Source organism: Trachypithecus francoisi, unplaced genomic scaffold, assembly GCF_009764315.1.
Source record: "Trachypithecus francoisi isolate TF-2019V2 unplaced genomic scaffold, Tfra_2.0 Lachesis_group3, whole genome shotgun sequence".
NCBI lineage: Eukaryota > Metazoa > Chordata > Mammalia > Primates > Cercopithecidae > Trachypithecus > Trachypithecus francoisi.
In genome coordinates, this window is record NW_022681468.1 from 16256450 (window position 1) to 16281585 (window position 25136).

At 42.4% G+C, this 25136-nt stretch overlaps 1 protein-coding gene and 1 long non-coding RNA gene across 11 annotated transcripts in view; one reads left to right on the forward strand and one right to left on the reverse strand.

Annotated features, from left to right (window-relative positions):
* Window positions 1-25136, forward strand: part of TTC7B (tetratricopeptide repeat domain 7B) — a 276535-nt gene that overhangs the window by 155615 nt on the left and 95784 nt on the right. For all 10 annotated transcript variants that reach the window (XM_033191608.1, XM_033191609.1, XM_033191611.1 and 7 more), the window contains 5 exons: window positions 213-317; window positions 2718-2835; window positions 4920-4977; window positions 11187-11259; window positions 13980-14140. In XM_033191608.1, coding sequence (XP_033047499.1) covers window positions 213-317; window positions 2718-2835; window positions 4920-4977; window positions 11187-11259; window positions 13980-14140 — 515 coding nt within the window. The remainder of the gene's footprint in view (window positions 1-212; window positions 318-2717; window positions 2836-4919; window positions 4978-11186; window positions 11260-13979; window positions 14141-25136) is intronic.
* LOC117071552 lies at window positions 9326-15538 on the reverse strand. Its single transcript, XR_004432351.1, has 5 exons — window positions 15437-15538; window positions 13197-13454; window positions 11230-11439; window positions 10809-10965; window positions 9326-9850 (listed from the first exon to the last, which is right to left on the reverse strand). It is a non-coding gene; the product is annotated as an uncharacterized LOC117071552 (long non-coding RNA).

Consider the following 25136-nt stretch of genomic DNA (forward strand, 5'->3'; position numbering starts at 1 on the left):
CATTCCTGCTGGCTTTTAACCCAGCATTCTCCCCAGTCCCTCAGAAGCCACAGGCTCTGGTTTTCACATGCCCCAGGCCCCCGCTTGCTTGGGTTTAAAGTTGGAAAAGCCCACGAGGAGGCCACCCTGACCAAAACCCCCTCTGAGAAGGCTGTCGTATTCGATTCTGTCAAACGCGTTGAGTCTCACAGAGATCATCTTCTCTTGCCAAGTCTGCCCGTGCCGTGAAGGTGCTGAAAGAGTGCATCCGCCTGAAGCCGGATGACGCCACCATCCCTCTCCTCGCTGCCAAGCTCTGCATGGGCTCCCTGCACTGGGTGAGTAGGGGTGCCCCCCTCCCCGCTCCTGCAGAGGACTCCAGGCCAGTCCCGCCCATTTTTTTCATGTTGAGGCACAGAGAGAAAGCGAGGGTGATTCATCAGCTACGCAACGTCAAGATACAAGACCGTGTAGAGCCACGGAGCCCGGGCCTGGGCCCCTGGCCTCCTCAGGCCTCATCCACCCCCACCCAAGCACTGAGGAGTACTCTGGGGTACTCCAGGGGTTTTTTCCTATGGGATTGTGCTCCAGGAATAATGATAATAAGATAGAACTATAATTCATACTCCCATACATCTTGCTTTATTCAAGCAATGTGGGACTGAGAAGAGACACGTGACTGAATTAGCATCCCTGGCTGAGCCTGGTTTGTTTTTGCTTTTGAGACAGGGTCTTGCTCTGTCACCGAGGCTGGAGTGCACGATAGCTCACTGCAGCCTCAACCTTTTGGGCTCGAGTCATCCTTTCACCTTAGCCTTCTGAGTAGCTGGGAGTACAGGTGTGCTCCACTGCACCTGGCTAATTTTTGTGTTTTTTGTAGAGACAGGGTCTCACTCTGTTGCCTAGGCTGGGAGCCTGGGACTTTCTAAAGAGCAAGGAGTCACCCTAAATTTCAGCTCATATGTTAAATTCAACTGTCTTCATTTCTCTTCCTTCACATACACATTTTTCTTCAAATATTCTTGTTCAAATTTGAATTTGGCAATAGCCTGATTTGTAACAATTCTAGTACCTCAAAAAAATACATCATTTGAGTAGAAAATAGAAAACTCAGTCTAATTGCCGAGATGGTGGTATAGATAATTGCCACATACGATAGAGTTCTAATTTCTTTTCTTTAACTTCGTGTCAACATTAGCAATAAAAACGATTTGCTCAAAAAAGACCAAAGCGTCTTACAAGCTCAGGTTGTTCACCCTTATATCCTTGCTCTTTGGTTTTTTTCCACATATTCTCACCCAGTAGGAGAAAAGTAAGCCTAGCGAAGAGTGTTCCAGTTTAGTTCCATTTTGCTTGGGAAAATGTAGAAAAGATGTTTTGAAAGCACAGGCTCTCACCTGAAACGCACAGCTGTGAAGGCGTAGTGTGGTCATGTGGGTTTTGACAGTTTGGGGCTGTGAGCAGACGAGGGGATGGCGCAGGCGCTCCAGGAGTGGGCAGGCGGAGGAGTGGACACAACTTTTGCATTTGGAACATGCCAATTCCCAGCAGTGACTACTGCCCTCCTCCCAGCTCTGGCTTTATTTATTACTGTAACATATACATCTTGAAATGCCTTAAATAGACCTCTTTTTTTTTTTTTGAGATGGAGTCTCACTCTGTTGCCCAGGCTGGAGTGCAGTGGCGCGATCTCGGCTCACTGCAAGCTCCTCCTCTCGGGTTCATGCCATTCTCCTGCCTCAGCCTCCCGAGTAGCTGGGACTACAGGCGCCCACCACCACGCCTGGCTAATTTTTTGTATTTTTAGTAGAGACACGGTTTCACCGTGTTAGCCAGGATGGGCTCGATCTCCTGACCTTGTGATCCGCCCGCCTCGGCCTCCCAAAGTGCTGGGATTCCAGGCGTGAGCCCCCATGCCTGGCCAGACCTCTTTAAAAAAAAAAAATATATATATATATATGTGTGTGTGTGTGTGTGTGTGTGTGTGTGTGTGTATAGGAGTAACAAATATTTTCTGTATTTTTTTCTTGCATTTTTATTATTAAAATTTCTAAACACCACAAAACTCAAGACTATATGAACTCCAGTGTCTTCTCACCCAACTCAATATCATCAACGTTTGCCATACTTTGAAGGAACAAATCTTACTATTTTTGCCTGTAATGAATTGTGCACCAGGTCTTATTGTGGGTGTAGTTTACAGGTGCACATTTTCTCATTGGAATCTGCTGGCACAAGGTACATGTGTTGAGGTTTGTAAAATAAGTGGATGGAGTTTTGAAATTTATAACAGTTCATGGCAAAGAGAATCCAAGCCTAAATGGATTCTTTATATCCTGGGGGGAAAAAAGAAAGGCTCAAACATAAAACATTCCAAGAACTTTATTCTTTACAAATATATTCAGTTCAGCTTCTGAATACCTAGCACAACTTCATTATGGAACCAATCAGTAAAAAATAAAGATAAAAAAGATAGACCCCCACCACATATGAAAGCAACTTTGGAAAAGAAGGCAAATAAGCAGTAAGGAAAACTTTAAAGAGAAAAAGCAAGATAGGAATCCTGCGAACTGTTAGAGAGGCTCAAGAAAACAGAACCACCAGAGTGGGATTGGGAGGTTTGGGAGTCATTTTCAAAGTGACTCATCAGAAATCCAATTTTGGCAGCAGATGCTTATGGGAACTCATGTTAGAAATTCTGCAGGTTGTTGTTGTTTTTAACTTGTCTCATTTTTTAGTTGGAAGAGGCTGAAAAGTTTGCCAAAACTGTCGTTGATGTGGGAGAGAAAACGTCAGAGTTCAAGGCCAAAGGCTACTTAGCTCTGGGGCTCACGTACAGTCTGCAGGCCACTGACGGTGAGTGACGTCCCACCCCCAGAGCCGCTGAGCTGCAGGGCTGGACTGCCTAAGTCTACACTGCAGGATTCCCACAGTCCCCTTCTGTCTCAGGAGGGTGCAGAAGCTAGGGCATTCTGCTGTGCCATTCAGTGGGGCCCCGGTGCTGCTGTCTTCTTTGTTTGGTCTCATGGGAGAATGGGAGGGCAGGGAGGAAGGCCCTGTGCCAGGGCTCCCAGGCCTCGTATTCAGGTACATTATGCTGGTGGTGCACTGGGCACCTCGCTGGGCTTTGCAGGATGATTCACCCACCCAGCCTTGCACCTGCCCCTGTCCTACCACTTGGTCTGGGCTGTCCTGTGTGAAGGGATGCTGGATCTTAGGTACAGGAATGTGGAAGAGTCGGCCAGACACTTCCAGGAAGCTTTCCTTGACTGCTCAGGATATGCCCCTTCTCCATTTGCACATTTTAATTTGTAGATGCGTACATGTGCAGTGCAGCAGCTCACAAGACCCCTAGGGGTCTTGGAAACAGTGATTTTGGATGTGCTTAGAGTTCTAATTGATGGGATTCTAGCTAAGAAAAAATCTTGTATACTTAAGTTTTCAGTGATATTTGCAGAAAGTTTAACAAACTTTTCCTGAACTATTACTATTCTTTTATCAAGTTGTTGTTAAATGTAACACAAATGCAAAACAAAAATCTCAGAAACAAATGGATAATTTAATGAATTTGAATTAGTATAAGGCAAAATATCTTGTAACCGTTAGCCTGCTCAGAAGCTAGAACCTTGCCAGCCACATGGGGAGCCCTCCATGTGCCCCTCCCAATCACAAACCCCCTTCTCTCCCTTAAGAGGAAATGCTATCCTGACTTTTACAATACTTCCTTTTTTTCTTTATGGTTTTGTTGTAATTTATTTTACAAAGTACTCCAAATTCTTTTCTCTGCCCTAAAAGATCAAAGGTCCTGGGGAAGTTTTGCATATTAATTGCTTTTCAATATGGATTACTTGCTAATTTTCCATATACACATGATACATTGGCAATACCCAGCACATAGCTTTTGATATAGTAGACTTTGAGTGAAGGGCAAATTTAATGCCACATATTAACCTATGTAAATGCTTAGTTCAGACTTTACCCCTCATTACTCCTACAACTTTGAGAGAGTTGCTTGACCCTGTGGGGCTTCCCCTTCCATTCATGGGTCAGATGGGGCCTTTTGAGGTTCTCTCTAGCTGGGTCACTGCTGTTCTAAGTTACGTTAGCCATGGTCTCCAGCCACATTGACCCCCTGGCAGCCTTTCACTGCTCTCAGTCTCATGCCAGGCTGGGAGGTGCCATGTTGGAGGCGTTAGGTAACGGCCTCTTGCAGTTCCAACCATAAACAGTTTCCTCCAGGACTTTTTCTCTTGCCGTAGTAAAAGGTACCTTTTTCATTCCTAGCCAGGCTTAAGGGGCCATTTCTCACGTGCTCTGCACAGGGCAAGTGTTGACTCACAGCCAGGTGGCCTCACACTTTTGAGCTAATTTTCCATGATCAGTGTTGGGTTTGCCTACTCCATCCCTTGTTCACTTGAAGGTGTTAAAGTCCTGGCCATTGCCCAGTGTGAACCAAGCTGGCCTTTCAAGGCAGCAAGCTAGTGTAGGTGGCCCAGCACTGCAGCTTGTCAGTGGCAGAAGGAACTCTGAAGGCTGTCAAAATCAACACTGCTGGCGCTTGCATCCCTCCCACCCCACCCTCATGGAGCTTGTCTTTCCCCTGAGTTACATGCCTGCACTTGAGAGGGCAGTCATGCTCCTTCTGGAGTTCCCAACTGGTCTTTTGCAAATGGCCCCCATATGCCTGGGAGTACCAAGAGTGACCACCCAACTCACACTGCCCCCTTGGCATTGTTCCACAGTCACACCCAATGAGTGCAAGCACTCAGGGGTAGCTCTGTTTCCTATCTTCTCCAGGGCCTGGTGCAGGACTGGGCACATAGGCACTCAGACATGGTTGCTTTTCATCCAGTTGAATGCACAAGTTTTGTGATGGGTTTTGTATTTGTCAAAAACTCCCTGATCTCCCATGCCACTGACTAATTGAACCCTTTTCTTAGCTTCTTTGCGAGGGATGCAGGAGGTCCTACAGAGAAAGGCGCTTCTTGCATTTCAGAGGTGAGTGGGAGTTCATCTTTTCACTCGGCTGTACATAATGACACCAAAGTATGATGAGTATAAAAAGAAGAGATATTTATAAAGATTATGTAAACAGTGTTTTACCCCTGAGAGTCTTTCGTCCTGAGCACTGAACACACAGCGTGCAAACCCTGCTACGTCACTTGTTGCTATATCAATCTGCACTCTTAATCTGTTTATCCATTTGGGCACATTTTATTCATTCCTAATGAAGTGACTTCAGCTCGAAAAAGATAGATACTTTGTATGCCGAGGGAGATGAGTCCTTTATTAAAGACATTTGTCATCATCTACAGAGGAGATTATTCTTTTCTAGCTTTTTTTTTTTTTTTAACATGTTAAGCTGCAGGTTTTTGTATTAAGGAATGAGAAGGCCGATTCCAGGAAGTCTCTGAAATATTGAGTGAAGACAGTGAGCCCCAAACTCCCCGCCCCCACCTTGTTCCATAACACTATGTGCTTCTCTCTGTCATTGTGCCTCTCAGGAAATTAGGAGAAGGCCTTGCAATTGTAAAATGCTCGAGCATCACAGTGTGCCTTCACATCCCTTATTTAATTTGTTGCTTACCACACACAAGTAAGGAAGACAGACAGACAATATGTCCCTTGCAGGTCAGGGACTGAGGCACAGGAGTTACAGGAGCTGCCGGTCCCGCAGCTGTTGAAGTCAGTATGCGGTCAGGGTCTCCTGACTCTAACCCAGTTTCTCCTGCCCCACCATACTACATTGCCCTCATTTTGTTCTCATTACAGGTATAATCAGAAAAATGAAATTATCTGGAAGTATAGCCCCATAATGTGAAATCTAGAATTGGTATTGATGCTGTCACTTTAAATATATCTGAGTTCTGATTTCTTGGAATTGTATTAGAAAGTTAGATACTTACGTGAACATTTCATGAGGCCTTCCTAATACCTGACAAGCTTTGTTAGACTCTTTCCTTAGAACGGGGGCTGCCTACCGATTTATCATGGTGTCCATGTGCCTTTTTTCATGAAATCATGATCACTGGTTTCGGTGAGTCTGAAACTCTTCCGTCTCATTTCTGTTTCCTAGCAGCCTTGCCGGTAGCTACTTCAGGTTGCCAGCCCCAGTCTGGGTAATGATAAAAAGTACCAACTGACATCTGCAAACAGATCTCCTGTCTCTGTGCTAAGCTTTTGTTGATGTTCTTCAGCACGGAGTGTGGAAAGCATTTCCATTTCAAATGATTTGGAGTTTTAAATTCTCCAGTCCTAGTTTGTAAAACCCACACATGGATGCTTAAGAAAGTGGTCATTACATCTGTTTCACTTTTCTTAAATCAGCACATCTTACTGGCTCTCTAAAAACAGCCACAGTGGTGGTCTGCCTTGAGCTGCCAGTATAACTTCATGTTATGTAACAGCTGCTCCATTGGCCCGAATTCTTTTTTGTTCGTCTTTTGCTTAAGTTTAAATTCAAAGAGATTTTTAAAATATTAGTTCATGGCCAGGCGCGGTGGCTCAAGCCTGTAATCCCAGCACTTTGGGAGGCCGAGACGGGCGGATCACGAGGTCAGGAGATCGAGACCATCCTGGCTAACACAGTGAAACCCCGTCTCTACTAAAAAAAATAGAAAAAACTAGCCGGGCGAGGTGGCGGGCGCCTGTAGTCCCAGCTACTCTGGAGGCTGAGGCAGGAGAATGGCGTGAACCCAGGAGGCGGAGCTTGCAGTGAGCTGAGATTGTGCCACTGCACTCCAGCCTGGGCGACAGAGCGAGACTCCGTCTCAAAAAAAAAAAAAAAAAAAAAAAAATTAGTTCATATGGGAATAAAGAGTAATAAAATCCCACTAACCTAACTGATGATATTGCAGAAGGCTAACCTAAATTAGAAGTTGTGTGAAATATAGAATGTTTTTCAAAGGAATGTTTTTCGTTTTGTTTCAAGTACACAGTAACTAGGACTATTCTAGTGAATTGCAATCCTAACAAAAATCTTTAAGGGAAAGATTTTAAGTAAATAAAAATGATTTGTATTACTTCTTAAATGTAAATGGATAATTTAAAACTACTTTGATGAGAAGTACTTTCTCTACTATGTATTTTAAATATCCTCCCCACAATTCTGTTTATACTAATGTTTTGCATTTTTTGTTTAAAAAGAAAACACAATTCAAGAAGGGATGGGGTTGCAGATATAGCACAAGAAAGTTAACTCTTAATTATGACTGGAACCATAATTCAGAAATGTTTGTTCTCTAGTGGATCCAAAGAGGTGATTTTTGAAGACATCCAGGTTGGGCGGCTGCATCTGAATGTGAGACCCTCAGCTGTTCCTACACTCATAAGCTCAACCCAAGCAGCTGAACCAATTCATTTGCCCTGTACAAAAGTATAGTGAAGAAGAACACAATATTGTTTGCAAAGCTTCTGAAGATGCTGAATTGATCTGAGTTGCTTCTTCTGCAGGCTCTCACATCCTACTGAGAAAAGCAATCCTGAACACAGTTGAGAGCGCCTTTCATTGCATGGCCCACAGTATACATAAAGCCTGGTGCTCCAGGAGGCAGGGGTGGCATGGTAGTGTTTGTGTTTATCACTCATTGTAGCATAGGGTACACAATCTTGCTTTGTTTTCCCCTTTCTCTCCTAACTTGAGTTTAAGTGTGGTATGATTTGTGCATATAGGGTGATGAGCCATCCCAATCTCTTGAGGACTGAGTGGTTTCCCAGAACATGGGACTTTCAATCCTAAAATCAGGAACATCCTGGACAGACCAGGACAAGTTGGTCACCCTCTGTGTGTAACTAACGAGAGATTCCTGAGCAATAGATTTAACCAGGGTTTGCAGTTTTAAAAAAACTTAATGCACGAATCCAGTGGCCCCTGTAATCAGACTGAAGGGGAATTCGAGGAGAATTGGCTAAATAAGGCAGCAAGGTGAGGGTGTACAAAGAACGGGCTTTGCAACCACGTGCTTTCCACTCCACTTCTGGCTTTTTCTCATTTGCTGGCTGTTTTTGGACAAGAAGCTTAATAGTTGATAACTTCACAAATTGTAGTTATTATTGTTACAAGATATGTGCCTTATGGACTAGGGTCAGCATTGATCAGCCTGCTCTATATTCTTGGTTTAGCTCTGGAGAATGTTGGAAATGGAATCTAGGAGAGCCCTGGGGTAGATGCCACAACATCCTTGGGTTCTAGCCAGGTGATCTGGGAAGCCCATGCGACCATGTGATGCTTTCCAGTAGCAGCCCAGCATGCCTATCTCTGGGCACTGCTCCCACTGCACTGTCATGATGGTCATTTCGGGTCTCTCCCTCTGGAGTGGGGGTGGGAGCTCATCAAGGAAAGGCACTAGCATGATTCATCTCCATGCTCCCCAGAAGTTAGCACAGGGCCTGGTGTCATATTGTAGATACTGCATAATGTGGATGGATAGATGGATGGATGGATGGTGGATGGATGGGTGGGTGGATGGTTGGATGGTGGATGGATGGATAGGTGGATGGGTGGGTGGTTGGATGGGTGGATGGGTGGGTAAGTGGATAAAAGGATGAGTGGGCTTTTCTTCATGGGAGAGAAACTGAATTAATCATGTGGAGGTGCTTTGAGATAAGGGAAGCATTTTGTGAGCATCCCTGTGGTGACATTTTTAGGTCTTTTAGGTATTTCTGAGCAGTATAGCCAGGTATTCAGTATATGGGCACAGGGTTTATGAGGCTGCTTTAGATTCATGTACAGACTTCAGAAGGCTTGCAGTTCTTCTGATTGTTGATGTCCTTTCTCTCACCTGCCTTGCCTGAGGATTTCTGTCCCGCGAGTTGCCTGTGGCATACCAAAGGGGCTTTCCCACAGGAAGCTTAGCTGCTGAAGTTGCTCTGTGGGAAGCAAATATTTCAGCATATACTGGAGATCAACACAGGGAGCTTTTTCTTGTTTTGTTTGGCATTTTCCTTATTTCCTTTTTTCCTTCAGTGGGTAAAGTGGTCAGTTGAATTCATTAGCCAAATTGTAGAAATAAGGTTTTTAAAATATGTATGTTTCAGTTGTGCCTCATTAGAAATTTGGCAGTTGAATATGCATCATTAGCCAAGTTGGAAATCCTTCAGATGTTGCCCTAATGCACTCCAGAAATTCCAAGATCTCTAGCACTGCTGGTTTATTCCTTTCACAGTGCTGTGGTTAACAGAGAAAAATCATTTGATGAGGCCAGCATGGGGTCTTTAGCCAGAACTATCTTTATGCACACCCTCAACTCAAAAGATCATTGCCAGCCCTTCAGTTGGTTGGTATTGCATAGAGGCAACCATGACTTGGTTTATTTGTGAAGAATATGAATTGAACTCTAAGAAATTCTTTTTGAGGGTTGTATAAACTTTATTATTTGTGAAAGAAGGTAAAATAAATCAAAAAATTTCTTCATAATTGTGTATTCTTTTTCCTGAATAATTATAAGAAAGAGAAACCATGATTTTTCAATCTCACTGTTATAAACACCAAAGAAAAATATTCTTTGATGTACAAATTCATGGAAAGCCAGTGTTTGTAAAATTTTAAAAGTTGCTATATACGAAGTGGACCTTAGAAATAAGACATTTAGTAGCTGCGCGTGGTGGCTCATGCCTGTAATCCCAGCGTTTTGGGAGGCCAAAGTGGGAGGATCACTTGATCCCAGTAGTTCTAGACTAGCCTGGATAACATGTCGAAACCCCATGTCTACAAAAAAATTTATAAGTTAGCTGGGCGTGGGGAGCACGCCTGTGGTCCCAGCTCCTTGGGAGGCTGAGATGGGAGGATCGCTTGGGCCCTGGGAGGTTGAGGCTGCAATGAGCAGTGATCATGCCACTTCACTCCAGCCTGGGTGATAGAGTGAGACCCTGTCTCACAAAAAAAAAAAAAAGAGAGAGAAATAAGACATGTAAAAGGATAATACAGGCAATATCAGCTTCAGCCTCTTCAACTAAGCTAAGAAAGGTCCTAAGGCTATGTCTTGAGGCCAAGTGAAGATTCCCCTGGAATGAAAGTCTAGGTGCTTTGCTCTTAAGATTAATATAAGGACAGAGATTAGCTTTGCCTTACCCTGGACCTGCACATGAGCTACTACGTTTGCATAAACAGTACCCTAAATTAGTGGACTTAGCGTATTTTCTGGATGGCAAACACCTGGGAGGCTTATTGGCTCCCTTCCCTGCAGCAGACAATTCAATTAAAAGACCTTATTACTGTAGAAAGCCATCTTTGGCCTGTTTGCTACAGTTGAATCCATAATGATTTGGTTTTCTTTTTCATCTCAAATTTGTTTTCTGCTGGTAGAAGAGCCTCCTTTAATCACAGAATGTTGACAGAACAGCATGAAGTTTTGTTTACTATCTGGATCCCACCTAATTAGTCTGCTCCATGGTGCCTTTCAAAGAAAGTAGAAGTTTGTTTTTCTCTTCCCAGCAGACTGTTAAACACAGAATTATGTCTTGTACGTAGTCACATTTTGAGTTGCTGATGCTGAAATAAAAATGACTTCCACGTAGAAGCAGAGAAGACCACATTTGCAATCAGCTAGGAGGCCAGTATGGTCCCTTCCTGTCTGATGTCAGTTCTTAAAACTGAGCCTGGTGTCTCACCACACTCTTACACATCACAGTTATCTGGAATAAATCAGTGAATGGCATGGAATTTTGTAGAAGCTTCAAAAGACTGAATGAGTGTCTTTCTCTTCCCTTTTTTCACCAAAAACCAAAACCTCATTTTATAAGCAAAGCTGGGTCTTTGATTTTCATATGGTTTCTCTGAAATCTAGAAATTTGGATAAAGTAGCATTAAGGAAGGCCGAGCCAAACTTAACCAAAGCAGCCATCGCCTTGCCAAGTGCACACATGGCTTCACTGTGTCCCAGCATGACACAGAGGCCCATCTGCTGGGAGATCAGGCCTCAGGGCCTGTGGATTCTTCACCTCGAGGCCCTCTGCAAAGCCGACAAGCTGCGGCTGCCATTTTAGATGCTAGACAAAACGCGCTCCTGTTCTGTACCTTTACACACTGGTAAGAGGGAAACTGTTTATGTGTGTAGGTGGACAAAGAAGAAGAGTTTAAATGAAGCATTACGTAGTTAAATAAATATGGGGCCTTAGTATAAGAATGCAAATGTGGAAAAGACTTGTTTGATAGGGAAAGTAAAAATGGCCTCCTCTCCATGTACTAATAGCCATAAATACTTTTTCAGGGCCCACAGCCTGTCACCCACAGATCACCAAGCAGCTTTCTACCTGGCTCTGCAACTTGCCATCTCCAGACAGGTCAGTTTCTCTGGTGTTTCCTATGCTTACTGCACTCTATATCTTGATACAACTCCTTCAGCTCTTCAGTTTGAAATGGTAGGTGATCTTCCTTTATTCCATTGAGGCTGACCTGGAGCCAGGAACCCTTCTCAGAGGTTTCAGCAAAGAGCCTGTTGTTTTGGTTGGTTTGAGCATCAGCTGTGAAGACACAGCAGTTCCAGGCTCTGCTGTTGGACATTAAATCCACACAGCTGGAGGGCCCAAGCTAGGGTCAGATGGCAACTTGGGGAGCAGCACATGGCATATACCCTGAACCCAGGAGTCATCAAAGAGCCTTTGTCCCTTGCCAACAGGAACCAGGTAGCAGAACCCAGTGCTGAGCTGCATGGTGGGGATTTAGCCACTGATTGGGGTCTGGTTATCATAAGGGTGTCATTGATTGGCAGGAAGATGCCAGCAGGCAGAGACAAAAGAACCAGGTCCTTTACAATACGTGGAAGACATGAACAGTTTTCCACTGTGGCTACTCGAAAAAGAGGACTTAACACTATCTCCTTGCATGAGGGGCAAGTTTTGCCGGCCTTCATCTTCCCCAAGGCAGCTTTTAGATGTTGCCTCTGCCATTCCTGAAACCCTCCTATCCTCTCCCAGCTGTTCTGGGGATGTTGGCCACATGCCTGCCCACCCACCAGGTGCAAGACACTGGTGGTAACCCCAGCACATTCCTGAGTGCTGACTGGGAGGGTGATTCAAAGGTCAGCTCTGTAGACATGCCATTCCCCTGGCAGGCCTGGGCTGAGGTATGCACCTGTCTTCCTGGTTGCTTGGGAATGGCATTGAGAAGTGGCTTCCATTGGCAACCTAGGGACTGAGGAAACCAAGATACCGCCCCTGTAAAGGTCCTGTCACCTGACTATGGCTCACAGCTGGGCTTCTGCAGCAGGTGGGGGCATTGATTGACCATCTGATCTCTCCCCTACACCAACAGCTTCTCTCACCTTCTCCATGAAGCCTTCCTCCTGTAGCAGCCTGTACTTCTTCCTTTTGCCCCGCTTTCTTGTTCAGTATCTTTCTCACTGCACTGTAGGTTCCAGGAACCCATGCCCGTCGTTGTCATTGCTTTACCCTGGCACTTGGAATGCTGCCTGGCATGTGTTCAGCACTCAGGAATACTCGCTAAATGAAGGAACCAGCTTTGAATTCCTTCAAGGCATCATTTTGATCCCTGTATCAGTTTGTCCCTGGTTGCCCTGGTCATCCCTGCAAATCAACATCATGCCTATGCTGTGCCTTTCAACCCACCTGTCAATACCGGGTTGAGTGCTGTTCACATAGTAGGCTGTCACCTGGGGAGGGATGAGTAAATGGAGCCCTGTGGGTGTGGCAGCAGCCTTTGTGGGCATGTGGTGTCAGAACACCAGAGCTCCGAGGGAGTGCTTCCCTGCCTCCCCGGGGTGGGGGGGGCGGTTTGACCAGGGGGAGAGGATGGACAGGAATCACTCTCTTGTCAGACACTCATAGCTGGGTGACCTTGCCCAAGCCATTTTACCTCCCTGGACTTAAGCTTCCTCCCTGTAACTAAAGGATTGGGGTGGATGGTCTCCCTTCCAACCATGAGAGCCATGATTTTATGGTTCCAAAGCAGAAAGCCTCCACCAGCCAGCAGTTATAACCTAAATCCATCAAGAAAAGAAGTTCATTGAGGAAAAGTAATTGGTTTGGGAAGAGAAGTCATGGCCTTCTACTATGGAGGGAGGTCACTGAGAGTTTGGGAAAAAGCGGGAGAGCTAAGAAGAGGCCCCACAGAGGACTGGAGTTGGAGCAAGACGGGAAGGCATCTGTGGGATGGTTGTGTAAGAATGCTTCAGTCCAGAGCTCTATTTCAAAATCTAGCTTCGGGTTCTAATCCTCCCTGGTTACTGCCAAACCTGCATGGAATCCAGGGTGTCAAATACCCATTGTGTGTGCATTTTATCAACCCTTGTGCTTGGATGATTTTGAAGAAAGTCTCGAACAGCTGTTGCATTTAAAGGTTCAGGTTGTGTCTGGTCCTACATGAATCTGGACACATCTGCTTTGCATGTAGCATTGCAATTTGTTTCTCAATCAACTTATTTTGGGCTGTAGTTTGGAAAGGTGTGGGGCCTTTTGTTTGTTGTTTACTGTTTTGGCATGTTTCCTTGATATCTAATGGAGGTCCAAGACAAAGGAACCTGCAAAGAACCACAGGCCTCTGATCACTTGGAAAACTCTGCCAAAGGTTTTATAACTTATTAAGCACTTTAATTTCAGTAATACTTGGAAAAATGAGAACAGTTAAGCTAAGGCAGTTTAATTCCACTAAAAACCTCTGACACTTTGTATGTGTCTCCACTTACAGCAAAATCATCATGAGCATAATCAGAAGGAGATCAGTTTTGTGGACGGAATGAGAAAGTGTTTACTTGGGGAGAAGGGAAAGACGTGGAGCAGCATTGGCAGCTATGTAGAGAAACAGGGTCTCCTGTATCACTCTGTCACTCAGAATGTCTCTTGAAGGTGGCTTCCGTTTTCATATTTGTGGTTAATATCCTGGGGCTGCCATAAAGACTTGGCTTAAAATGCGAATGAGGCACAATGTGAAACAACTTGATATTTAAAGAGAATCAGACATTGAAATGATGGCTTCTTTTATGTGTGTGTGTGTGTGTGTGCGCGTGCGTGTGTGTAAAACCTTTTTTGGTTTTGTTTTAAACCAGATCCCAGAGGCTCTGGGGTATGTCCGCCAAGCTCTTCAGCTTCAAGGTGATGATGCCAACTCCCTGCACCTCCTTGCCCTCCTGCTGTCAGCACAGAAGCATTACCATGACGCTCTGAACATCATTGACATGGCCCTGAGCGAATACCCAGAAAATTTCATGTAAGTGATCCTGGGCTTCAGTTTTCCCTTACTTGGAAGTTATTAAATTTACTTCTTCCCCTGCCTTCTCGCCAATCTGTCTAAGCCCCTCACAGATACCCTGGCAGTCAATAATATAAAATTCCCTTTACTGTGATTTTTTCCTGATATTAAAAACCAACTTAGGGCTGGGCGTAGTGGCTCACGTCTATAATCCCAACACTTTGGGAGGCCAAGGTGGGTGGATCACCTGAGGTCAGGAGTCCAAGACCAACCTGGACAATATGGTGAAGCCCTGTCTCTACTGAAAATACAAAAATTAGCTAGGTGTAGTGGCGGGCGCCTGTAGTCCCAGCTACTCGGGAGGCTGAGGCAGGAGAATTGCTTGAACCTGGTAGGCGGAGGTTGCAGTCAGCCGAGATCGTACCACTGCACTGCATTCCAGCCTGGGCAACAGAGCAAGATTCCATCTCAAAAAAAAAAAAAAAAGCTGTTAGGTCATCCTAACGTAGTGTTAGGTCATCCTTATTTATTTAAAATACTTTATCCACTCTTTCCCAATGTGTACCATTGGAGCACATGAGACAACTTTAAATGGACTGTGGATGAACACTTTTAGTAGTTATAAGTTCCTTTTTTTTTTTTTGAGATGGAATCTCACTCTGTTGCCCAGGCTGGAGTGCAGTGGCATGGTTTCAGCTCACTGCAACCTCCACCTCCCGGGTTCAAGCGATTCTCCTGCCTCAGCTTCCCTAGTAGCTGGGACTACAGGCACCTGTCACCACACCCAGCTAATTTTTTGTATTTTTAGTAGAGATGGGGTTTCACCATGTTGGTCAGGCTGGTCTTGAACTCCTGACCTCGTGGTCTGCCCTGCTCAGTCTCCCAAAGTGCTGGGATTACAGGCATGAGCCACCGTGCCCGGCCTAGTTACACATTCTTAAATGTATATTAGAATGTAGTGATTTGATGAAAATTATTGCTCAGGGGGCTATTAAGATATTTCCAAGTCAATTTAAAGAAAAATATTAAGTAAATACTAACACAGATATACTTGGATATGGCAAAAGTGATGTTAAACTCCAATGGGTGAAATTTGGGAAACAGGGCGTTATAGCTTTTTTGTCCTGAGTTACTGAGGGCTTGTTCCACTAGGTCTCGGTGATTCTCCTATTTTAGGTGACTGTGATCAAGATACCTTCCCTCTCTGTGTCTTAGTTTTACTCTCTAGGAAATGGAAGTTCTTGAACAATCAGTATTATACATCCCCTAAGAACTATCACTGTAAACTGTCATATGCTAGAGTCATCTACCTACCTTCTTATCTTTCCTCTGAATCACTGTAATCCATTGCCTGTTGGTTAGGCTTTGTTGAGAAGGACTTTGTGTTTTGGGCTACTGGGTTACCATTTCATCCTCAGTGCCGGTAGCTTAGTAACCAGTACACAATGGCCAGAAATAGTAAACATTCCTGCACGCTGGAAGGTTCTGATTGTCTACGGAGTTGCAGGGTCAGTAATGGGGCAGGGACTGCTTGGGGTTGGGGAGAAGGGAAAGAATGGAGAAGGTGGCCCAGGGTTGCTCTCTTCCCTTTCAGAAGTAAGTGCAGCCACAACCTAAGTGGGTCAGCTCTGGCTTTATTTCACTGCCTCATCACCTCACTGGGTTTTAATCAGTGCTTTTCAGCAGCTCTCCTTGGACAATTGGTTCACACATTTCCATTACAAACATTTCTTTGTCTTCAAGTGAAAAGGGCACTTCTCCCCATCGAGAGAATTCTTGTTATAATCCAGGAAACCTCTGACTAGAGCTTTCTTTTGTAGGCTCAGCTATTTATGCAGAGTGAATTAAAGAGCTTTGCTGCAGTGTTTTACTTCTTGCAGATCTCAAACTTGCTCTTTTGTACACCACCTATATTTCTGGATTTTACCCCAAGCTGTTTATCCTTAAAATGGTTAAAGCACTTTAAAAAATAGGTGATCTTTTAACCATCGATAAATACAACCCGATACAATTGAATTCAGTGTCTCTCATCAATATTTATAAAGCGTCATTCCCTGTCTCACCCTAGAACACACACACACACACACACACACACACACACACACACACGCTCTTTCATTAGGCATTGGACTCCAGGGTGTGGTTCCTGCGTCCATAGCCTAGGGTATCATCCAAGAGGAGGCTTATTAAGCTAATAGCCATACCACATGGTAAGCAGTAAACAGTGGTGGCTAATATGGTAATGCCTCCAAGTGACAGCAGCTGACAGCCTTTTCAAGTAGTAGAAGTAAGGAACAGCAGTAGAGATATTTGAGGAATGCAAGGCTGTTATTTTAATGTTAAGCCATAAGCTCAAAAAAGCAAAGCATATGGCAGCAGGTCTGAGAGCAGTCCGTGACTTGTTTGCTTTTTAAATATTTGTATTTCTTTGCAATGGGAAACTTCTTCCCAAGAATACTTTATTAAAAGTTGGGGCCAGATGTAATCAGTGGATCCCATGGTTTCTTCCCAGCCTGGCTAAAACATTTCAACACCAACCTAAACAAGATTAAGTGGGCACTTGTTGCAACTGCCATGTAGTGTTATCTGTTTGTTTGTGACAAGCTTGTCTGCAGCAGAACTGTAGACTCCTGAACACTGGGAGTGGAGGACATAGTTAATGGGTAGTCAGGCCTTGATGGAGGTGAAACCTTCCCTCCGTGAGGGTCAGCTCCATCCACCTGTTGGGCAGTTACCAGAGGAGACAGCTGAAGGCCCTTGGAGGAACAGCTGGTCCCTCCAGTGTTACCTTCCTGTCACCATGAAATGCTAAATCTTGCTGTTTAAGTACTTTGAATAAGCTTAACAGGGTCCAAAAAGTTCTAAGCTGAGAGGTACCAACTCAGCTACTTTGTCACTCCAAGCAGGGCCGAGACAACAGTAGAATCAACAATTGAGAAGATGTTTCTAACTGTAGGGATTTGTGAGAATCAGGAATTCTTTCTTCAGGGAACCCCCCAAATAAGCTCACTACTCTGGAGAAGCAGGCATTTTTGGAAGTGTTATAGGGTTAGTCCAGTATGGAAGGAAAGGAACGAGGAAGGCTTTTTTGTAGTGGTTGAGAGCACAGTCTTACAATGGGACAAGTCTAGTTTAGAACTCCAAATCCTTCACTTTTAAGTTGTGTGACCTTGAGCAAGTCACTAAATCTCTGAGTTTCATTTCCTCATCTACAAAATGTGAATAATAAAATATCCATCTCAGAGGGTTGTGGTCAGAATTGATTTAGCTAGTGCATTTGAGGCATTGTATCTGGTAATCACCTAATAATTGGTAGAAACTCATATTTCTATGACTGTTACTACCGATACTACTAAAGTGTGTTCAAATATGGTATTTTAGAGTCCTTTAGAATTGTTATTAAATATTGAATAAAATCAAATGAATATTTATTAAATATATCTAAAATCATCCAGTGAACGTATGTGTTTGCCTATTGTTAGTTTAGGAAAAAGAACATTAATATTACCTGTGAATTTCCTGTGTAGATTTATTTATACATATATACTTACACATATCTTCAACATGTATATGTATTTCCTATGTATATGGATTTTCCGTGTAATATTGCCAATGACTTTTCTCTGTATCCTGTCCTTTTGCCTCTCTCCTGACAGGTTAATCACCATTCTAAATTTTATGTTAATCATTCTCTCATGTTTCTATACCACGTATATTGTGCTTTTTTCTTTTTTTTCTTTTTTCTTTTTTTTTTTGAGACAGGGCCTCAGCCTTATCACCCAGGCTTGAGTGCAGTGGTACAATCGCAGCTCACTGCATTCTCAACCTCCCAGCTCAATGGATCCTTCCACTTCAGCCTCCCGAGTACTGGGAGCACAGGCATGTGCCATCATGCCCAGCTAATTTTTGTATTTTTCGTAGTGATGGGGTTTCACCACGTTGGCCAGGCTGGGCTCAAACTCCTGAGCTCAAGCGATCCACCCGCCTCGGCCTCCCAAAGTACTGGGATTACAGGCCTGAGCCACTGCCCCCAGCGTGTACTCCTAAATAATAACAATTGTGTTTTGCCTGTTTTAAACTTGTAGTAGAAAATGGAATCAGACTGAATACGTCCTTATGCTGCTTGCGTTCATGGCTTAACATCCCTTTCCTGAGGCTCCTCCTTGTTGCACACAGCAGTGACTCGTTGGTTTGCATGAATGAATAGTATTTATTGTGTAAATGCACTAAGATTTCCTTACTTAGTCTACTGTGAATAGATACGTAGGTTGTTTTCAGGTTTTGGCTATTATGAACAGCGCTTGTAAATAGTTTTTACAGGGCTCCTGGTGCACACGCTCAAGGATTTCTCTATGAGTGAAATGGTTAGGCCATAGGATGTGCGTATCTTCAACTTTACCAAATACTTCCAAACTGGTTTTCGAAGGGGTTGTGTTAGTTTCCACTCCCATCAGCAGCGCCCAAGAGCCCTGTGGTTCCATACACCAATACTTAGTGCTGCCCGACTTCATATCTTTGGCAGAATGGTTGCTGGTAAATGATGTCACCTTGTGAGTTTAAGTTGCATGTCCTTCATTACTAATGAGTTTAGACATCTTTTTATTTGTCTATTCGTCATTCAGCTTTTCTCTTTTGTGAAGTGTATGTGAAATTCCTTCTTTTTTATTGGATGGTCTTTTTCTTAATAATATTTCTTTATATATTATGGTTACAAGTCTTTTTCTTGGTTATACGTGTTGCAGAAATCTTCTCCCAAGCTGTGATTTTGTTCGCTTTCTCTTCATGATGTCTTTTGATAAACAGAAGTTCTTCATTTTAAAGTAATAGAAAGTAGAAGTCGTTTCCTTTATGGACAGTACTTTCTATGTCTAGTTTAAGAAACCTTTCCCTTCTCCAGGATCACGAAGGTAGTCTCCCAAATCATCTTCTAAAAGCTCTTGTGTGCTGTCTTTCACACTGAAACCTAAAGGCCCACCTAGAATGGACTGTTTTATGTGTGTATGGTATGAGGGAGCCAGTATAATTTTCCCCGTGGGATATTCAATTGTCCCAGCATCAAACGCTGAAAAGATTCTTTGCCCTGTTGCTCCACAGTGCCACCTTTGTCATCAACCAAATGTCCGCAGGTGTTTCTGAGCTTCCTATTTCGTTCCATTGGCCATCGTGCCCGTCCCATGTGATTGTCACTGTCTGGTCATTGTTGTAGCTTCATTATACGTAAGGTGGATCCTTCTCTGTATCCTGCCCTTTGGGTTGCCATGGCTTGTGCTGGGCCTTTGAACTTTCATGTAAATTTTCAAATCAACTTGTCAAGTTGCACAGAAAACTTCTGGAGACTTTGGAATTAGTTTAATTTAATAGCTCAATTTAGAGAGAATTGTATATTTATGACAGTAGGTTTTCTAATCCATAGCCATTATAGCTCCCTAATTATTTAGGCCTTTACAAGTATCTTTGGATGTTTTTATAAGTTTTTAGTAAATATTTTGCCCATTTTTTACTAGACTTATTTCTAGTTACCTGAAAAAATTTTTCATGCTTTTGTATGCACTATATGTATACAGAATATTTTTGTAATCAAATTTACTATGTACTTGTCATGAAGGTATAGAAAGGCAACTGGTTTTTGCACATTCTTCTTCACCCAGCTAAATTCTTAGTAAGTCTAATGACGTATATAATGCAGTTTGGAATTTCTACATAGATAATGACTTTTTTTCTGAGGTGATTACAATTGTTTCTTTTTCTCTAATCTTTCCATTTTTTTTTAAACCTGTACTAGTTAGGACCTAGTAGTTAAATGAGAAAATTCTTTCAATGTTTTACCATTAAGAATTATGTTTAGCTGGGTGCAGTGGTCCACACCTGTAATCCCAGCACTTTGAGAGGCCAAGGTAGGAGGATCGCTTGAGCTCAGGAGTTCAAGACCAGCCTGGGCAACATTGTGAGACCCCCATCTCTAAGACAGAAAAGAAAAAAAAAGCTAGCCAGATGTGATGGCGTGCACCTGTGGTCCCAGCCACTCAGAAGGCTGAAGTGGGAGGATCAGTTGAGCCCGGGAAGTCAAGGCTGCACCACTACATTCCAGTCTGGGCAACAGAACGAGGCCCTGCCTCAGAAAAAAAGAATTGTGCTTGTTACAGGTTTGTTTGTGGATACTATTTAAGAGATTAAAGAAGTTTCCTTCTTCCTGGTTTGTTAAGAGTTGTTTTTTTTTTTTAATGATGAATTGATAGCAGATTTCATCAAATGCCTTTTCTGTATCTATTGAGATGATTATATGACTATTCCTATCATCTATGAATGCTATATATTCATTTATATTTTTAAATGTTAAACTCACCTTACATACTTGGAGTAAGCCCAGCTTGATTATGATAAATTAGCTTTTTTATGGATTCACTTTACTTATTTTTTAGAGAATTTCATGTTTGTGTTCATTTGCAAAATAGGCCTATTCTTTTCCTTTCTCCTTCTGTTCTTGCCAGGTTTTGGCATCAAGGTTAGGCCAGCCTCGTAAAGTGAGTTGGAGTAGTACATTTTCTTTTTGCATGTTTTGGAATTATTCGTTCTGAGAATGTTAAGTTTTGGTAGAATGCATCTGTAAAACCATGTGGGGCTGGGTTTTTTTCTATGGGAAGATTTCTGATGCTTTTTAAAAATGATTATAGTCTGTTCGGATATTCTATTTCTTTTTTTTATTAAGCTATGTATAATGTATAAGCTGTAATATATATTATATGTAAAGATTTATCCATTTCATCTAAATTTTAAATTTTATTGGCATAAAGATAATTCATAATGTTTATTTTTCATATAGCATTTGTTGGTTAAGTTTTTTCAATTCTAATATTGCTTAATGCACTTTATTTCTTTTCTTGAATAGTCTTGCCAGATACCTGTCTGTTACACTGATCCTTTCAAAGAGCCAGTAACTGTTCTGTCAACTCACTTGTAGGTTTACTTTTTCTTCCATCAATTTCTGTTCTCATTTTCATTATTTTCTATCTCTCTTTTTTTCTTTAAGTTCTGTTTTATTGTATTTTGGGGTTTTTTTTTTTCTTAATCTCTTAGTTCGGTGTTCATTCATTTTTTGCCTTATTTTCCAACATAAGCATTTAAGACTAAAAATTTTCCTCTAAATACTGCTGTAGCTGTAAACTACAAGTTTCAATATCTGAAATTTTTATTATTGTATAATTCTAAATATTTTGAAATTTCTGTTATTCTTTTCATTTTGACCCATTAGTTGTCTTTGAACTGTGTTTTACAATTGTCAAATATGAGTTTTTTCAACTTATCTTTTGTTATGAGCTTTTAACTTCATTAAATTATGTTTAAAGACTATATATACATTTGAAATTGGTCGAACTTATTTTGTGGCCCAGTGGTTACTCCTTGTAAATATTCCATGTGTGCCTGAAAAGAATGTTTTCTGCATTTGTTGAGGAAATTGTTATATATTTTATTAGGTTAAGCTATTAATTATGCTACTCAGAGCTTTTTTGTTTTTATAGATGCTTTCTGTCTACTGAATCTATCATTTGTTGAGAGGAGGTATGTTGAAATCTACCACTGGGATGGCAGATTGGCTTTTTTTTTTTTTTTTTACCACATCATTACAGCAGTTTTTCCTTTCTATATTTTAAAGCTGTGCTATTAGTTGTGTATAAATTTAGAGTTGCTGTGTATTCTGGTACATTCAACCTTTTATCATTATGTTGTAAGATACAAGGCATTTGCTTCAGAGTCTATTTTGTATGATATACATATAGCCACATACATATATATCTGTAGCTATACATCTGTACAAATATGTGTGTGCATGTGTGTGAGTGTACACACATGTATACATATACACATGTATAGACTTGGACTATCATTTTCCATTCTTTTTGAATTTTTTTTTTTTTTTTTTTTGAGACGGAGTCTCCCTCTGTTGGCTAGGCTGGAGTGCAGAGGCGCAATCTCAGCTCACTGCAACCTCTGCCTCCCGGGTTCAAGTGATTCTCCTGCCTCAGCCTCCTGAGTAGTTGGGATTACAGGTGCGCACCACCACACCCTGCTAATTTTTATATTTTTAATATATTTTAGTAGAGATGGGGTTTCACCATGTTGGCCAGACTGGTCTCGAACTCCTGACCTCAAGAGATCTGCCTTGGCCTCCCAAAGTGCTGGGACTGCAGGCATGAGCCACCACACCTGGCCTCTATTTGAATTTTTAAAATATGTTTTGGATATACTCTTCTGCTTATTATATATAGTTTTTTTTTTGAGGCAGAGTCTCACTCTGCCTCAAAAAAAACCCAGGCTGGAGTGCAGTGGCGCGATCTCGGCTCACTGCATCCTCCACCTCCTGGGTTCACGCCATTCTCCTGCCTCAGCCTCCCGAGTAGCTGGGACTACAGGCGTCCGCCACCATGCCTGGCTAATTTTTCGTATTTTTAGTAGAGATGGGGTTTCACTGTGTTAGCCAGGATGGTCTCGATCTCCTGACCTCGTGATCTGCCCGCCTCGGCCTCCCAAAGTGCTGGGATTACAGGTGCGAGCCACCATACCCAGCCTATATACACTGATAATTTTTTAAAACCCAGGCTTATGGTATCTGGAATATTTAGTTCATTTCTACTTATCCTAAATACTGATATATTTATATTTGTGTCTACCATGCTATTTATGCTTTCTATTTGACTTTCCTTTTGTTCCATATTGTATCCTCTCCTTTTCTGCTTTCTTTTAGATCTGTTATATTTTTACATTTTTTCTCTGCTAATATGGAAAAGAAACATTCTCTTTTGGTTCCTCTTCTTTAGTGATTACCCAAGAAATTTTAGTGAGGGTCTATTGCTGGCAGACTTTCTTAGACTGTATCTAAAAGTATATTTGGCATTACTCTCCAAAGAAGTTTTTCAAATTGGATATACATTCTAGGCTCAAACATTTTCTCACAAATAGTTGACTTCTCACAATGACAAAAGGAGCACAAGTGATCTTACTCCTTTTGTCGTTGTTAAGAAGTCAACTATTTGTTTACTTGTAGTTCATTTTAACATCATCTGTCTTTTCTCTCTGGTTGCTTGTAATTGCTGTTGTTACTGCTATTGTACACTTTCACTGTGACACATCTAAGGGTGAATCCTGTTCAGTATTCATTGGGCTGTTTAAAACTGTATTGGTATTGTTTGTATTATTTATCATTTCCAAGAAGTTCCCAGCCATTCTTTCTTCATGTATTACTTCTCTTCTTTTTTATGTTTTGTTTTTTTGAGACAGAGTCTTGTTCTGTCTCCCAGGCTGGAGTGCAGTGGCATGATCTTAGCTCACTGCAACCTCTGCCTCCTGGGTTCAAGCGATTCTCGTGCCTCGACCTCCTGAGTAGCTGGGACTGCAGGCACATGCCACCACACCTGGCTACATTTTGTATTTTTAGTATAGACGGGGTTTTGCCATGTTGGCCGGGCTGGTCTTGAACTCCTGACCTCAGGTAATTCACCCACCACGGCCTCCCATAATATTGGGATTACAGGCCTGAGCCACCTCACCCAGCCTACCTGTCTTCTTATATAATAAATAGCAGACCTTTTTTACTTAGTCTGATAACCTCTGCCTTCTGTCTCAAGCGTTTGGTCCATTCACATTTAGTATAATTAATGCTATGGCTGGATTCACATCTACCATTTTCATGTGTCTTGTCTTTTTGTTGCTCCTCTTAATCTGCCTTCTTTTTGTTGAAAAATTATTTTTTAAACCGCTGAACTATTAAATATCTAAACAAAAGGATGAAAAGTTAATATTAACTGATTATGTAATAGTTATCTCAGGCACCTTGTAAGTTTTTCCCAAAATAAAACTTAACAATGGGCCAGGCGCGGTGGCTCAGGCCTGGATTCCCAGCACTTTGGGAGGCCGAAGTGGGTAGATCACCTGAGGTCAGGAGTTTAAGACCAGCCTGAACAACATGGCAAAACCCCTTGTCTGCTAAAAATACAAAAATTATCCGGGCATGGTGGTGCATGCCTATAATCCCAGCTACTTGGGAGGCTGAAGCAGGAGAATCACTTGAACCCGGGAGGCAAAGGTTGCAATGAGCTGAGAATGCGCCACTGCACTCCAGCCTGGGTCACAGAGCGAGACTCCTTCCCTCCTCCCCCAACAAAAAATGAACAAAGTACACATTTTTATGTTGAAAGGTGTTCATGAATTCTGATGGATTCCATGGATTCACTGTCTATTACATTTGCCATGAGAGCCCTGATTTTCCTCTTTTGCAGTACAGCTTTGTAGAAGATTCCCTTCATTAATACATTTTACTTAGTAATTTTCCTCATTGGCCCAAAAAGGTAGAAGGTACGAGGTGATGTTTGGAGTACATGATTGTCTCTCTCAACGGCAGTGAGACCCTGTTGGTCGAGAGCTTTGATCAGGTCCTCAGACTGTGTTTCTGCCATTGAAATTCATTTTTAGAAAAAAATATCAGGTTAAGAACTGACAGTTTGTTATTTTTTGTCTTTGGAATATATGCCAGATAGTATCATACTTTTATGGTGACATTTAAGAACTTCAGTGTTACTGAAACGTTGTATTCTAATTCAGCAAGCCTCACAATGGCTAAGGAAAGCCACTGCCAGAATTTAACTTTCTTGCCCTGAGACAACTGTGGTTATGCACTTCTTCAATAGATTTCTAATTGATTTGAGTTCTTATTGTTTCCTATTTAAATAGAACATATACTCACTCCTATTCATGTGCTCCCAGAGAGGTCGTCACATCAATAGCACACTTAAGAAAACATCAGATGTCACCACAAAGCAAACCTTTCAAGATTACTAATATGAACATGAGATCAGGATGCTGTACGCACAAGTGTTTGAAGTGTTTTCTCTGTCCCATAATTATAAGACATCAGGTGATATTGAGACACACCCTCGGTCACCTGTTTGGAGTCTCAGAGGTCTTCTAGAACATTCTGTCCGTGGCCTCAGCTCTTATACATGTGAATGCAGATTTTATCAGC